Source organism: Labrus mixtus, chromosome 14, assembly GCF_963584025.1.
Source record: "Labrus mixtus chromosome 14, fLabMix1.1, whole genome shotgun sequence".
NCBI lineage: Eukaryota > Metazoa > Chordata > Actinopteri > Labriformes > Labridae > Labrus > Labrus mixtus.
In genome coordinates, this window is record NC_083625.1 from 2643026 (window position 1) to 2661103 (window position 18078).

An 18078-nucleotide genomic window follows, 5' to 3' on the forward strand; every position below is an offset into this window, starting at 1 on the left:
ACAGTTTTTTTCAACAGGGCAACGTTTTCGATCTACGACATCTTTGAATAAAAATAACCAATGGAAGCTGAACAATGTGCGGACCTTTCTCTTTTTTATAATCAAATGTTAAACAGGACATGCCACTGTGCTGTTTCTGTAACTTCATATCTCTGTCAACTTTCAGATAGACTGAGAACTATTTGAATGATTCATTTGTCCCTTTGAGCTCGAGTCTCATCTTCCAGCTTCTGAGAGAATGATGTTCGGCTTTCTTTCCTCCTCTATGGTAGTTATCTGAATAATTCTGTGTTATGGACAAAACAAGACAACTGAGGGTAATATCCTCATACGGAGCCCCTGAGGGGACATGGGCAGGAACATTTAGAAAAAAAACAGAAGTTTCAGGGTGCACATGGAAAATCGAACTCGTACACACTATAAACTATCCCGTGATGAGCACGAGAAAGATTCCAGTGCTCATGGAAAGCCGGGATTTCTCAAAGAGTTTCATGAGTGTAGGCAATTGTTTCTTGTATGTACCAAAAATTTCTCGTGTGCACAAGTGATTTTATCCTCGTTTCCACCAAGCGGTCCGGTTCGGTTTGGTTTGGTATGGTACCCATTTATTGGTGTTTCCACCGTCAAAAGTTAGGAATGGTACCAAAATATGGGATCTGTACCGTCCTACTTTTTTGGTACCCTTCTGTTGGGGTGCCAAGGGTACCGATCCAACCCTAAAGGGTCCCTTTGTTTACTGTGTCCCTGTTCTTCTTCTTAAACGTTTAACTTAATGAATAGCGGGCTACACAGTGTTGGGCTGCTATGATGTCACGCTATTACATAGCTGACGCGTCGATCTCCATCTGGCTTACACTCCACTTACCAAATAAGGGCACGGTTGGCTGTGGAAAACGTAAACAAGTTCAGGGTTTACCATGCATAACTGTACCAAACTGCACTGAACTGTACTGAACCAAACCGGACTGCTTAGTGGAAACAGGGCCTTTCTGGTGGCCACCTATTTTTTTCAGTCCATGTTCCATTGACATTTCCCCCAATTTCTGACACTCAACACCGGCTCTTAATCATGTCAGTCTTGGTTGAATACTTTTGATTCCAGAAGTGTAATGGCTTCTTGTGTTGGGATGTTTATTTTAACTTTCTTTACTTGTTTTATTTTAAATGTAAGAAAGACAATCAGTGAGTTGTCAGGGAGTGGAATGACACATTTTGCTCTGGAGGCCTTGTACTTAAAACTCCTAACTACCTTCTGTATGTGTGGCCACATTGTGCCATTGTTATCTGGTCATAATTTGAAATGTCTTCATGAATGTGACAATGACTCAGTTGTGCTCAAATACGATTTTGGCCAAGACTGCACAGAGCACACTTCTCCTACACTGGTAGGCATAAAGCAAAATGAAGGTTGGGGTGTGTTAGGCAGCTGGCATACCTAGAGCAAACAATAAACAAGAGTTAATGGTCCTTCAGAAAATGCATGGATCAGCTCAGGACTTCTACAGAGCTCAAGAACCTGTTTGGGTTTGTGCAGATTGTTGGGAAAAGAGCTTTCTAGGCTATTCAATCCCGGGAATGACATAAACATGTGTTGAAGATGGAGTCAGTTGTTTTTTCTAAAATGTAAAATGTAGACTTATACTAAAGTAATGCTGCTCAATCATCCCTTCTGGACTTCCATACATGTGTGGTGCTGACTGGGTCTGCAGAGACCCTGTCCTCTGACTGGATTTTGATCGATTTTTATGTTTTTGATGACTTGGGGCTTTCTGGGTGGGGAGTGAATGTGTTTCCCCCAGCCAATGACAGCACACAGGTGGGTTTGGGAGTAGATCAAATTCAGTGATTGGACGCCAATTTAAGCCGGCAAATATTGTGGATGCAGGCCTAGCGATGGACATGGATAAAGCTTGTTTCAAAAACGAGGGCTGCTACTTGGGTTGGCTTTTTACCAACGCAGAGATGGTCAACCTTTTGTTGGACAGCAGGTGCCAAACACCAGTGGTTAGCTAGTGCTAGCTTGCTAAATTATCGGCTTTTCCATTACAACAAATGTAATATTCTCAAGTAGCTGGCCGTGTAGGTACATGCAGAAAAACAAACATGCTAACCCTGTAGTGGGTGTGCAATTCTGGTGGCGATGAGCCCAGGAGGAGGGGCTTGATTTGAATGTTTTGTTTACAACATTGTTTTGTTTTTCATCAACACCTTCTCTCTCTGCATTGACTCGCTGATTGTTAAGAAAGTAAACCAATCCCAGAACACTTAAGTGTCTATTACTCTTTTAATCGGAGCTCCTCTCACTGCTTCATGAAAGGTGGCAATTAGTGCTGCTAGTAAACAGATTATGGGAACAAAGGGAAATGAATCAAGCAAGAGTTCATTTAGCGATGCCTTGCCTGCTTACCTCTTTTCTGTTGGTGTCCCTTTGTTCGCCTGTTTGAATAAAACAAAGAATCAACAGAAAAATTTGAGTTATTTACTCACAGAAAGTTAGTATGAAATAGACGACTGGGTGCAGGTTGTGTGTAGAAAAACAATTTTAAAACAATTTCTTTATTCATTTTCAAGACATGGTTAATGCAGTCATAATAAACAAAAATAAACAAAATAGCATAAAAGTACATTATACCTTAAAAAGAGAGGAAAATATATATAAAAATAAATATTAATAAAGAAAAATAATAATAATAATAATAATTAATAAGATAATTAATAATTACAAATAAAATCAGAGGAAAACATTTAAATAAATAAATAATAAAAATGTAATTACAATGCTTCTCATACAGTCACTAATTATCAGTGTCTTTTCCATCTCATCATACAATCTGTGAATAACCAGGATTCCATTCTTTCCCTAGCAGAGCAACATTTAATCAATCGTTTCCAGAATCATTTCGGTGTTTTTCAGATCTGTCACTTCTAAATAGTTAAGAAAAGAACCCCATATTTTTCCAAATATTTCTGATGATGGAATAGGTAATCTTTTCTAAGGGTAATTCCTTCAAACATTTACCAATTCTTGGTCTATTTATACATATCTGATTTACAGTATATATCCAGCAGACTGTCGGCAGAGCAGTAGGGTTTGGGTTATCTGTTATATTACCGTAATTAAAACTGTTCGTCACCTCAAGCTCCATTAAATACACCTGAGCTGCTGTTGTGACTTTGCACGCCGCACATCTGTTGTAACAGAAGGTTTACTTAATATCTCTGCTCCCCTTGTAATTTGGGATTAGCGTGCGTCTTGTAGCCAGATGTGTTTAGCTGCGTTGCAGATTTAGATTTCTGCCTGTTTGACTTCCCCCTTGTTAAAAACGAACACTCTGAAGGTTGATGGCAGGAACTGTCCGTGCTGTTTCTGTCCACATCTTCCCCCCTGCACTCAATCACTCGGTGGCCGGGTCTTTGTGTAAATGCTCTTTAGCTGCCCATCATTAAGCACAGGACTCATGTTAATACCAACAAAGTAAGCAGGTGTTGTTGCTGCTTAAACGTACAATATGCAGAGTTTTATGAAAACGTTTACACTGAAATTGAGTACTTACATTACCTCTAGTATTTCCAACAGTTATCAAAGCCAGAGAAATCCTTAATTTTATAGCAGTAACAGGACGAGTCTTGTGAAGAGGGCCGCCATTACAGAACCGCCATGACAGATCGTTTATGGTTGCCGTGGAAACACCAGATGTTACACAATGAAGCAGGAATTGCTGCTGAAAGTTGCCGTACTGTTGCTGTTTGTGCTGCTGTGATAAAAAAACGTTATGCAAATTATACTCGGATACATTAGCTCGTCTGTAAACATATTCTCTTCCTCAGGTCGGTTTCGCCCGGTCGTCTTGACTACGGTGTCGGAGTTCGTTTTTATCGGGGGTAGGGGAGTAGCAGAGAGAACTCCCATGATTCCCCGCCAGCCTCTACGTCAGCTTTTGTTATTGTAGTATTGATTGAGAGCCCCCTGGTGGCCGTATCTACATATTGCATCTTTAAATATTTCTAGTCACCTGGGACTTTGGGGCTCTCTCTTGTCACTGTTCAAAGAAAATGATCAGTAACATACGAGGACTAACCTCCGTAAGGCTCAATCAGTTCAGAAAGATTTCACTCCCTCTGATTTCTGTCCGTGCTTCCAATTAGTCTCTCGAATATCGTCAACATGTGCAGCGAAACAAACAGAAACAATTCACTTCAACACTAAATGTTGGACCATCTCAGATCAACCCCAGCTGCTCGTTACTCTCTCTCCCTCTCTCTCTCTGAGTTGTCAGACGGCTCAGTGAAATGGGGATTCTGGCTTCTGGTGGAATCTTTTGAGTCTATAAAAACTTTTCCCATCCGACAGCATCTATTGATTATCACATCTGAGGGAGAAGTCCTGCAGGTATAGGTCCTGTGGTGCCTTGAAAGTTGCGGTTTAATCCATCATTCCAGTTGTGTGCACTAATTGGATTGTAAATCATATCAAAAGAAGAAGGTGGACGTTCCAGTTCCCCCACCAGGAACACAATGGCGACACTAAGAGAAACATGATTGATGAAGTGAAAACAGGGAGTTTTATCAGAGCAAACGGGACACGACGACAGGTTGATGAAGAGCTAATGGGATGGTGTCTTCAGTGAAGGTATATCTGATGTACAATCTGAATGTTTACTCTAATGATCCTAATCGGCTAAATTTGAATCAAAACAATAAACTGAAATAGATTCTTTCAATCACAGTTCCTACTCATACCTGCAGAATGTAATGCAGTATAATGAGCATACAATGAGTGATTGTGAGATAATTTGGAGATGCTATGAGAGACAGAGGGAGGTGAATAAGAAACAACACATTTGGTCCGCCTTGGATTGCAGTGGGGTCGATGGTCAGGTCAACGATTGTGAGAAACTAGTGTGCTCACATCCAAACAAATTACATAAAGGTCCACACACTGTTCAGCTCCCAATGAGCGACTTTATTAAGGGATCCAAAGGACGTGTTAGTCTGACTTACACTGGAATTTAAAATACATGTAAATGGTAAATGGACTTGAGCTTGTAGAGCACTTTTCTAGTCTTCTGACTACTCAAATTACAAAGACGTAGTGATGGTGAAACTGTGGAGCTACATTGCAGAGCCGCATTTTGTAAAGGGCTTATTTCTCAAGAAAGTTTGGAATCACTGCGCATTCACTCAATGTTGGTTTGACCACTTGATTCATGTGTTTAAAGGCCGCTCTCCTGTTGTCTGATGAGAGTACTTTGTGTATCTGAGGATCTGACTAAACATCGTTTTGACCACTGGAATTACTTCACGTTTCACATTTTTACCTTTCTTATAAAACTTGGGCAACGTTTTTTTTTGAGTGAGATCATACAAACTGAACGAGGACACATTTCTACCTCACCATCGGGTTAGGAGAATAGCATGCATTCACGCCTTTTTCTGAGTATATAGTTCATCTTTTGTTCTCATCGTTGTTTTCCTTTGATTATCATGAAAGTTTTAAATGTGTATTACTGAAGCAACACATCTCAGTGAATAACAAACCTCTTCATCCCTGAAGTGATGAGTGACTCCAGAGTTAAGAATATCTCAGCTCGAGGGAGAAGATTAAGAGTGACGGTGGTTGGGTTTGTGATTACCTATCGTTATGAACAAGCCAGTTATGTTTAACCTTGCCTGCATGTTGTGCTTTTAAACATCCCTTCAGGCTATTTTAGAGTAATGTGAATGCATTTATGACTGTGATTGATTGTTACATGGAGGAACGGTAATTACTGCTGTTCAGGCTATAAACGCTAAGTCTGACCCTGCAGCAGGTGCTTATCTCAGGTCCTTCACAATGCAGCGCTGAAGTGCTAAAGTGATGTTTTCATGTTCAACACCAGAATATGCTGTTATTAGCACAGCGAGCGGGGGGCCACTGTGTATTCATCTAATCAACTGGTGTGTGTCTCAAGTGCTCGATGAGCTGTCTGGGCTTGCTATGGTCAGGGAATGATAGATTATAACACAGAAATGAATCAGGTCAAAAGGTGCACTTGCCAAGAAAGAAAAAAAAAAAGTAATTTATGATGAAACAAAAGACTTTCTGTGTGCTTGGACATCCTTCAGCTTCATATTTTTTTGATAAATAGCAGATGCAAAGCAACGGGCATCTTCCAGCTGGTGTCATACACCCACTGACAGCTTGGAGAAACAGATCAGCACTTTTTTAGAAAGTGCTGATATGAAGCAGTGGGAGGTTCCTTGTGCCTCTAAAATTCAAACACGATGCATTTTGCTTTAAAAAAAACTAGGGTGGACTCCTGTTGTTACTGTTGACTCAGGGTCGAGTGGAGAGAAAATGGAGAAAGAAGAGCTGATAAAGCGACAGTAAGGAGAACGAAGAAGAGTTTTCATGGTTGGCAGAGCACAGATTGTGTGCCAGCTCCAGTTGACCTACTGCAGATAAGAGGAGGAAGGAGGAAGAAAAAGGGGGCAGAATCACTAGTGAATTTACAATGTGAAAAAAAGGAGATGGAAGGTTAAATCAACCCAGAGGCTTATTACACAGTTTAGGCCACTATTAACACACAGCCCATAGCCGCCCTCGTTCACAGGGCACTCGCATAACGCTGAGGGAGGCAAGGAAACAGGAAAGATGATACAGAGCAGGTTGTAGAAGCCTCCATTAGCTGCTCTGTGCCACGGAAGCTTCCAGATGTTAAATAAGAAATGATGTTTTGTGTTGCACAAACCTCGCAGGTTGAAGTCACGCATTACAGTATTCACATGTATGTGTTTATGCACATCGAGCATAATGTATTGTTTACATTATTCAAAAGCAAGAGTGGAAACGTTGCAATGTTGTACAGCATTTGTAAGCCTCGCACGCTAAGTAACCTCGGGTTTAGTGCTCGCTGAGGCAGGACCCTGTGGGTAATTTCCAACAAGGTTTCCGCTGTGATGGAATACATTTTGGATGACAATAACATCGGGGCAAATTGCCGTCTGCGATCTGTAAACACAGAACAAAAGGAGAAACAGTTGTTGTAAAAACCTTGGGAACATTTGGGCTGAGATTGCTACAAACATGCACACAGACATCCTAACCCAAAATGTTACACGAGCGCGGAGCAGTGATGTGATTGAAACAGATTGTGTTTTGTCTGCGTGGTAGACAGGTGAGCCGTCAGACGGGCATGATGAAGACGTATAACAGGGGTGACATGACTCCCTGTATGAATCATTCATTACGTATTAAATTAGATATACAAACAGTGGCTGTTTCTGAAATCACACACTACTCACTGTGGAGGGCATTTTCCATTTCATAGTGTAATCCAAACTATGAGTGAACATATCCTGCCCGCTCATTGGGTCATTGTATCCCACAGTCATTGTTTTGGTCATTTTACATTTTCAGAATAAAGTTGGAACGTTGACAAAGTAAATTGTCCGACCTAGAATGAAGACGAATTTCAACTTTTAGTGCCAAGAAAAAAATAAATAAAGAAGATGCAAATTGCAAAAAAAAGGAAATTTGAGCAATATTTTCTGATGGGTATCTTAAGCCTTTGTCACTTGTGCACAAAACTCCTGGAAACGTCCTGATATTTTCAGCTGCATGTGTGAACGCAAACAGACACATTTTTTAAGTCAGACTAGCTACATCAGTATCTTCTTTTAAAAACACATTTTTATCGTAAGGCCTTCTTATAATCCTTGTTTCATCCAGGATGTTTTATTTGTTTTATTGTTAACTTTAGCCGATCTTTGTCTCGGTTGTTTCTCTTTTAATTGGATGATTGCTGCACTGTTGTTTTATTTTTCATGCTTTTTTAATAGGATTTTATTGTTGTGTATTTGACTGTTGGGATTTTTCTTTTTTCTTTGAAGCACTTTGTGACGTTGGTTTTGAGAAGTGCTTTATAAATAAACTTTATTATTATATTATTATTATCATATAAGACTGTATTGGAACTTTTTCCTGCCAAACCGCGGGTAAAGTTTCCTTCATAAAGTCGGTTAAGACGGTGTGAGAACGCAGCAGAAAATGTTCTGAAAAATTCAATGCAAGCAAGCGGGCGGGCTGGGGTGATGACCTCTAGGTCACGCTACCGTTTGGCAACCAGCTAGATCCTCCTTGTCCTTAATAAAACCGCTTCATTCTCCTCTCTGCTCGACATTTTATTAACCACTCATTCGTTGATACTGCCAATACGTCCAATCACAAGTTGACCTTGATATAAAGGCAACATTTATGGTTGTCACTATTACGTCATGTACTGCCTCCGTCGACCCTCCTCCCCCAATCCTTCGACTTTAGAAGCCTCCCACTGTGAGGTGAATATGTGAACTCAGGAAGATTTCAGGGGGCCTGTTCTGAAATTGTCTAGAATTTTTCAGGAGTGCTTGTATGAAAAGGCCGGGTAAAATGCAAAAAGAAATAAACTTGGTTAAGCATTATTTTCCTGTTCTGTATTTTAGTCATCATTATGTTGAGTTGAGTCAACTATTAATTGTTTAGAAAAAAATCATTAATTATAGGCGAGCTAACATCAGACATAGGTGCTTTACTTTGACTGTGTTGTGAAAACATCCAATACAGCCAAAACAAGCCAATCTCATTTAGTATGACACTTAAATTACAACATTTATGTATTCCCATTTAACGGAGTATCTAATAACTGTTTTGGTGCTTCGCTACAAACATAGCAATTACATGAAATGATAGCTCTGCGACTGATTTCTGTACCAGGCCGATTACAGGTAAGCATAATTAGTGCTCCCAAAGCAGCACACATGCAATTGTAAAAGTGTCTGGGGTAGTGTAATACCTACCAGATGCCAAAACAGCAAGGAGAGCTCGGGGAGGATGTCTTTCAATTAGGATCTCACTCCGGAGTCCAGACAATTATCCACAGAGGTCTGCTGCGCTTCCCTTCCCATAAATTGGCCATGTTTAATAAACTCAATAACAAAAGAAAACAGAGCTGCTCACGCTGCAGGTTTAGATAGTTTTGATTAATGGGTTGAATTTGCATCTGAGAAAACCTGAAACAAATCAGATGTTACACTGATTCAAAGGGCACCATTTTCAAAGGATTTACAAAACAGAGAATGGTGCAATCCGTTTGATCATCAGAGCGATGATTGTTTTGTAGCAAAAATTGTATTTTCTTTTCCAGAATACAAAGTGTGAAATGCATGTTACAGTTTGAGTTAAATCCTTCATTTAGAGTTGTTTTACTTGTTATCTGTCGCTCCCTGGACGCAAAGCCTTGTACAAGTACATTGATGTTATTCTTGAATAAAGACACTGGTAAGAATTGCTCTACAGTTATAATATGGAGCTAAACAGTGTTTTGAAATGTAAAATTCCTAACTACTGAAATATAGCAATTGATTATTTGACAGCTCGAATGTGTTGTTAACCTACTCAAGGCTGGATCCCCCATCTGCTAAAGTGATGTCACCTTTCTCAAATATAGAATCAATATGTCTTGATCTTCCCAGTATTGTTTAAGTGTGTAGTTTGCACCGTGACTGCTGCGTTGAGGTCATGAATTATATTGATTCTCAATACAAGAAGCTGAGCTCTGTGGACTTAAACATCGATCTATTGAAACTGAAGCAGGAGTTGATTAACAAAGGAATGTCTGACAAAGCATTAGTTTACAAGGCTCATTTCAGTTAAGATACAATGCAGGAAAGTTAATGGACTACTGCCCAAGCTACAGTATGATACAATACTTAATGGAGTTCCTCAAGGCTCTGTACTGGGTCTCCTTTTTTTTCTATTTGCCTTCATTCAACCTTTTGTTCCCAAAATAATGAAAATGAGAGAACTGATCATGATCAGGAAGACTACTGACTTTACACAATGCCACCAAATCCCCTTCCCGTGTAATTCCAGTCATAATGATCACATCAAGAGTCATGTGTGAATCTTAAGCTAAAAACGAAATCACCTCAGCCTACTGTCCCTTCTTCATCTGTGACTCTTTGAATCCTCCTCGATCTGCCTTGATAATCCTCATACTTCTGGGAGGATCTGGGATTACTCCAGAAGTTTATCTCTGCAAGAAAAAAATGATCATCTATACATGTTAGTTTCACATGCTAATCCTGAAATTTAAGTACTCGCATGAACCTGGCTTAAAAAGGGCAAAGACAATGTATATAGGTAATTTAATGATTACATTTTAGTTTATATAGAATCCACAGGATAAGCCGTTGGTTTATTGACTACACACTCAAGATTGATGCTCTCTTTTCTTTTGTACAGATTAAGACAATGTGCTTAAAACCCTTCCCCACACTGTGCAAACTGTGAATCATCTTTTCTTGGTTTGTTTTCATTGTGCTTTTTCTATTTAGTCAGCTTTGTCAATGAGGAAAATGTCATATTTCTGAGGCTTCAATAAGGCTTAATAGTAATAGTTAATTGTTTGCAGATCTTAAGAAGTGGGTACACTAGGACAATACAGTCAGGTGCTGTGAAAACAAAGTACAAATTGATTTCTCTAGTATTACACCATCTTCAGTGGATTTCAAAGCTGCATGCTCTGTGTACATTATGGAGTTTCCATTGAACTTCCTTTAAAGGAGGCACTTTTTAACATGGTTCCTTACAAAAAGGAAAAAGAACATTAATTATGGGGATGGTTGGGTGCAGAAGGCCTAGCTGCTGTGCCCTGCCGATTCGCCCCATGTACAGAGGCTGTAGACCTCACAACACGCAGAGGGGTCCAAGGTTCAAATCCACCCTCCGCCTATCCTACTCTATAACCACTGTCCTCCAAAATAAAGCCTTGAAGCCTAAAAAATAAATCTATAGTGGCTTTAGAAGTTCATTTTCTTCCAGTGTAAGCCATTTGGAAAAGTATGTGGAAGACACTGAAATAAAAGAAGTTTGCAATGGCTGAACAACAAACAATATCTTACCTCTGTGGTAAATTACTCTCTGTGGTTATTGCCTCTCTTATTACTATTTTTATCAGAATAGATGTATCTTCACATGGAGGTTTCTCATGTTTTTGCTCTCATGCTCACTCTTTCTTCTTTATGTATTTCTGATATCGCCCATGTCTATTTGTACGAGGTGTTTGACCTCAAAACCATTTACCCCATAAGATAAGGCTAATTAAAATGTTTCCTAAAATATTTATACATCCTCTCTACATCAGTCACTCACAGAGGTGAAGTTCAGCATCTTTCCTAAGGACACTTTAGTACTAAATACTTTTGTTATTTGCTTAAGGTGGCACAGGATTGAGACCTTGACAAAAGTCAATGCTGACTCTGTGCATCATATCTCATTGAGTGAACAACTGAGGGTCTTGCTGTTATCTAGGAAGCCATGGAGACCTTAAAGGAGAGGACAGTTTGAGACTTTGTACCCTCATTATGACTAAAAGATGCATAGATAAGCATCTGGCTAAAATTTGAATATACCGTTTGTGATTTGGGGAGATTTGCATGGGCTTAATCTCTCCTGGGCTACTTGCACGCCACAAAAGAACAAACTCGTTGCCCCTTTGCAGACAACATCATCTGCCTGGGAAATAAATGTTCAAACATTAACTGAAGGCCAAGTGTGTGTATTTTAATTGGTCGTTTGCCTTCCAGTGCATGCAAAATAAAAAAAGCAGATGAGATGAAGGCAGCCCCTCTTGTTTATCTGAATTAAAGGATTCAGTTTATCATTGAGTACAACTCAATGTTATTGAGTAAGACAGTTTGAGTCCTTTTTAATACTAAAATGTGCAGACTCCAATCATACAGATTTATTGTGAGTTGTGGGTTAAACAAGAAGGATGAGTTGTTTTTTTTTATAACAACACTTCCTAAAAATTGACAGTTCAAGATCAGGAAAGAGAGCAATCGTCCTACATTGTCCACATGGGGTCGCCAACATCAACACAACCCCAAAGCTCCTCACTGGAGCTTTAATCAAATCCAAACGGATAAGTTATAAAAAACTCCAATTGATATAAAAATTACCAATTGATACCAAATTCTCAGTTTGCATCAGGCTGTAAACATGTTGCTGTAAAAATTGGCATTTAAAATAGCCTCCCTCGGGATTCCTTGGCTTTTGGAGGCAGCCTCAAGTGGACACTCAATGAACTGCATTTTTTTTGCACTTCCTCATCGGTTTCAGTTTCCTCACCAGAGGTTTCAGCTTGGTTCTCATCCTCCCACTCATTAACATCACACTTTGCTCTTACACAAACATGGTGACAGCTTCACTTCAGGGATTTGTTGGGTACTTAACGTTGTTGCTAAGACGCCTCCATCCCACAGTAGAATTCTGCTCTTACAAATGTCATCTCTTTCAACATCCAAGTCATATCTGAGCTCTGCCTAAAGTTGTCCAATGGAAACCTACATCAGATCATGTTTACAATCTATTCAATGTAGTCTGAAATCTGGGCCTGATGCTGTGATTTACCTGCCAGGAACTCATCAAAGCATACGCTTCCTAAAATGACTAGAAGGTTATGATTATCACTTTTCATTTCCATCCTTTTCCCTCCCAATTTGGAGCTACTTCCAGTTGCTCACTGGGACATCAGAACGCTTGAAATGGAAATCTCAGTTGATGAAATCCAATGCCAGTTGTCTAAATAAAATGAGTTTTCCGTGTGCCGCTGAGAGTATCAACCAAGGAGCCGCGGGAGCCCCCGGTAATGGCGTTAAATCTGGACATCAGTAGTGCTGATGAAATGTCAAGGAATATCACTCCCTACCTCTTGCTGTGTCCTTAATATCATGTCTGTTTTTTCTCTCTCCGCAGGACACCGAGATCATCAACACGGCCATCCTGACTGGACGCACGGTGGCCATTCCTGTCAAAATGGTTTCCATAGAGATGAACGGAGCTGTCACTGATGTCTCAGCCTTTGTGCAGTGCAAGTCCTCTAATGAAGACATTGTGAAGGTACAGTAAACCTGATTTCTTCAATCTCTGTATCTGTCAAAGTGCCTTCTATAGAGACGAATGGAGCCGGTCGCTGGCCTTTTTCATGCTTAGTGCAGTTACAGTCCTCCAATGAAGACCTTGTTAAGGTGCGGCAAACAGGATTTCCTCAATCTCTGTATCGGGGAGAAGATGTCATTTTAGAGAATGTAATCCCTTTACTCATCCACTGATGTGGGGGGAGTGGCCCAGCGGTGCAGGCCCAACAACAGGAGAGCACCAAAACGACTCGGTGTGTACTCATGATTTAATTCTAGCAATACACCGGGGATGAACTCAATGAATGTATGACCACAGGCATACGAGTATAAATCAATATGGTTACAAGGTTGCAGTAAAAGCTCCATTATATGCTTCTCAGAAACACTGCACTCAACGTCAAAAAAAGGCCCTTGTTCACAGACATCTGCTCATTTGAACAATTCTTACCTTTTCTGCTTGTTCTGTGTGGAAACTCAAAAATACAACAGCCTCCTAAGTACCACAAAGTCCGGAACATAAGTTGCACCAGTATATAGGCTAAGACGCAGACTGTTCTTCTGGGTCTACTAGAGCCAGTAATTGGCGGCCCACAATTACTGTTTCACCTAAAGGGCCCCAACAGACTCTAGAATCGCCACTGTCCATTAGCTTCCGTATTAAATAGTAGCTACTCGTCCTGGGGTCCCCAACTCCACAACTGTCTTTCTGATCATTTCCACTGCATAGTCTACAAAGTGACATTTCTGTGCGGCTCTGTCGCTCTTTAACCATGAACACTCAACACAATGCAGGATTTTGTACTTCCTCATTGGCTTCAAGGTTGCCGCTTGGCTTATGTATACTATTTAAAGGCTTTATATGTGATTTTTTGATCCAGCAGATGTCGCCCTTGAGCTCCAGCATGAAACCAAAACAACGTGCGCTGCATTGTTGTGTTAGCATGCTAATGCTAGCGATCTTTATTATGCTCGTATCTTCACACTGCATGTAAATTTACCTGAAATGAGCGTGATCTAGAAACACAGTTAAGCAGCGAGTACAGTATGTTATTCTTCTTTTCGCTAGTCCCTCAATTAAACAACTTTTATACACGAGGGGAGGAGTCAGCCGGCCGTCCAGGCGATGTAAACAAAGTGAAGATAGGACTCTGAAAACTCTGAAAACATCACAGACAGTGGGACTCGGGTGTTACACCCATTGTAGACAGTCATGACTCACAGAGTTATTTTCAGAGGAGATACTTGATTTATACATGTAAGTGTGAAAAATCACAGATAAAGCCTTTAAGGCTGCCCAACACTGTCATATACCAGTCAATCAATGATAGTCCACATATCCACGACTGCAGGATCCTGTAGATAGCAAAACAATTGTTAATCCTTTTTTTTTTTTTTTTTTTTTTATAATTCTTTGATTTAGTTTCCATGAAACTCTTTTGGATGCTATCAGTGTTTCTCACTTTTGATTAATAAATGCATTTTGACTATTTCAAGCCACAGGCCTTAGTTATGATCACTGCGGGCAGATATAACCCCACTGTCCCAGGATGCAGGGAACACAATCAGCGCTCCTAGCTCACGGGGAATCCAAGCTGGAAGCACAATACCAGGTCTAGTTTGTTGATTAAATAAATTAAAGTGGGATCAAAACAACTTGCAGAGCAACATTAGAGGCTGTGATTACACCGCTATTATTTTCTCCGGTCAATTACTGTCAGAATAGATTGCTCTATAGGCAGATTGCATAATTGTATAGGCAGTGAAGTGAAGTGTCGCAGTGCTGCTTTGCACTGCTGATCATATTTAAAGTGATGGTGTGAGAGGAGATGTGACCTTAGCTGAAGTAAACAGGATATAATGTGAGCCCTTACTGTAGATTTAAATACCACCCCAATCCAAAGAGCACAAACGCCTCCATTTGTCTCCTCAGATTTCCTTCATGCAACTTTATAATAATACATATTTCCTGTGTAGCATTTTCAAACGTATGGTTTAAGAAAATGGGTTTCTTAAGGACTTCAGAAAGTAAAGGGATCACTACATCAGATTAAACATCAAGTAAGCATCGGAAAAGTTCATTCAAAGCACCTTTTATAGTTAAGACGTCATAAAGTACGTTATTATTGGTTTGGTTGGTTTGTGAAATTCTCACAGATCGACCTGGATGTACGTCTTAGTTTGTTAGCTTCATGCTAAAATATAATGGAAATTGCCATTAATGGGCTAGCACATTAGCGATAATTTGAACTTAAGAAACTATTTTTAACATAAACATTGCAGCATCTCTACAGTTTGTAACGCTGCAGTTGTGTCATTGGTCAAAAGTCAGCGTCTAAGATCGGCAAAACAAGGGGTGTATCATGACACCTGTCACAATTACACTACAGAAGTAAATGTTAGAGGAAGCATTTTCTCTCACTTTTATTGTAAAAAGAAAGAGAGGACTGAGCCCTGCTTGTGTATTTCTACCAGCCCTCCTTGGTCATGATACTATTTCTTCTCATTCACTGGGTAGTGGACATGAGTGTTAAGTGCACAAAGGGGAACGATGGCTGCATGTTGTAAAAGGATGCTGCTTGTTCATCGTTTCTACTTCTAAAACACAGATATTTTAATTACCATGGAGGTTGACGTTTACCATCCCAACACAAACAAATAAGCCAGAGGACATAAAAGTGTTCATCATCCCACCCCCCCGGTGTCTCCCTGAACACCTCCAGGCTGTTTGAGCCTCTCTCCAGATGAAGAAAGGTTTAGGCAGCATATAACACTGTATCAAACTCCCAAACCCCAAAATTGATCTCCTTCTCGTGTAAAGGCTGCACAGCTATTGGAAATCTATCTGCATGCCGTATCATCCCGCATGAGAATCCCACTGCACTGCACTCGGGAGGGAAACAGCCATGAGGGAGAGAGGGAGGACGTGACTCGCAAGGATGATCAACTTTTGACTTCTCCGGGGTTGTAAATCGTCTCCCTGTAACAGAAATCTTTAAGTTGGACCGTATCAATTCCTCATATTCGATACAATACTTAATCCTGTCTGTGGAGAAATCCTTTTGTTCATTGAATAGTGAAACTAATACATCAAGTCAGGACTAATGAAAGTAGCGGAGCAGCTCCTCAAGGTCAGCTGAGGCGGGGTTTGATCGTAGATTTAACAGACTGAGGCTGCAGAGCCATAAAACTGAATCAGATACTGACTTCAATCATATCGGTCCTGACTGGCCAATATCACTTCTTATTAAAAGACCTGTATCTGTCCAATATATTCCCACTCTGATATACGGGACGGCTCTAACGTTGGCCACCTCGCACTCTTTATCTGGTACACAAATTTAGTAAAATAGATTTCTGCAGGAGAACAAAATGAAACTCTGAATTAAGCAAAAAGCAGATCAATGAGTTCCCTGTGTGTCGGGTGGAGTATCACTTGTGCAGCGTCGATAGACAAGAACAGGTGTTGCGTTGGGGATGGTCGGCCCGGGCGCCGCCGCACGTCGTTTATCATGTTTCATTATCCATTAGGAGACAAGGCGCTGGGCCATGTGATATCGAGTGGGCTCTGCTCCAGCGCTCCTGCACATTGAACATTCGAGGCTAATTTAAAATGAGCCCTTCAGGCGCCGGAAATACACGAGTCATGACAGTTCAATAAAACATCCCCCCCGCAGAACGCAGGAATGAAAAAAAAGATTCACAAACGGGTAAACACTCCATGACTCTGTTGTTTGTTTGTTTGTTTCGCCGCGCACAAAAAACTGTCATGCCACAAGTCGCAGGGATCTGTTTTAATCAGATCGTCTTGTTTTCATTGCGGCATGCTGCTTGTTGTGTTATTTGTTATTTTTCTTACCTCGATGATGAGCGGTGCAAAAATACATACTCCACAAAGCTTTCCAGGAACTTGTCAGATGTGCAGCTTGCATCTCAAACACATTTAAACTCAAATTATTTTTCCCAGACTTTTGCACATAAAAAGCTTTATTCTCATCACAACACCCCTCTCATGTTAGATGTTTGCCAGCCAACAGGTGTTTGTTTCTTTCCAATTTTGAGAGTGAAAACTAGGTGTGAGGCTGTCATTATTCTTCAGCTGAACTTTTATTTCTTTCTTTAGTCCTTTTTTTTGAAGAAGTAAATAAGCTGAAGCGTGCATCAAGAGCCTATAGCACATAAGATAAAGCTGTGTGTGCATGTGAAGGAGAATTATTCAGGCACACAGTTGTGCAAGGTCTGAAAGGATAAAAAAAAAAAGAAAAAAAAGGCTGTGTGATGTTGTGTTGTGAGGTAGGGGGGGACATGCCAGCCATCATAAGCAACAGAGAAAGAACCCCCATCCCCCCCGCTGATCATCCTCCACCCCCTGGGATCGTGAATCATATAAGCCGTCTGAAGGCAGAGATAAGGCCTCCTGTCAGCACATCATGCACACGCCTGTGGTCATCCTGCACATGGTACTGTACCTGGCTGAAGGCTCCCTCCACAAAGCCTCGCTCCCACATCAGCGTGACACATTTACACTGCAGAAACTCAAATCTTACACAGTGTGTGTGTCTGATTTCTTTTGATTGCACTCAATATGAGATACAACCACCCCGACGAGCCCTGAGAGACATCTTATTTCACAATATCACAAGCTAAAACTAAGATCTGCTTTGCTTCTTATGAGTAAAAAATAGCAGCAAGTGCATCAAGCTATAAGTACTTACATGTCTTAAATTATTATGTAAATGAAGTAAATGCAAACGGTGCAATCTGAATCTTAACTGGAGGGATGTGGACAAAACAAAACATTTAAGAGCATCATATTCAGCTAATGAAAAACACTGATAGAGACAGTTTTTCACATTTTCGATGTATTTTCATGGACCACGCAACGAATTGATTAGTCAGGAGGATAAGAAAATAATATTTCATGAACAGTTGTTACTCGCTGTCTTTGGGGACAGCTGTTGTTTTGCTCTCTGTTTAAACAACCCTGCAGCTCTGTTGGAGTGATTTTAATGATAGCGTAGAGTTTCAGCTTTAACTTTTCAGAGGACGATGAAATAAAGTCACGTTTTAATGTTTTGCACAACTCTTATTTAAAAAAAAAAAGAATTCAATCACTTTAAAAACACCTAGACACAGACA

General features: G+C 40.4%; 1 protein-coding gene across 2 annotated transcripts in view; it reads left to right on the forward strand.

The window, feature by feature from the left end:
• tmem132e (transmembrane protein 132E) overlaps positions 1-18078 on the forward strand; it is a 476115-nt gene that overhangs the window by 406121 nt on the left and 51916 nt on the right. For both annotated transcript variants that reach the window (XM_061056116.1, XM_061056115.1), the window contains exon 5: positions 12779-12922. In XM_061056116.1, coding sequence (XP_060912099.1) covers positions 12779-12922 — 144 coding nt within the window. The remainder of the gene's footprint in view (positions 1-12778; positions 12923-18078) is intronic.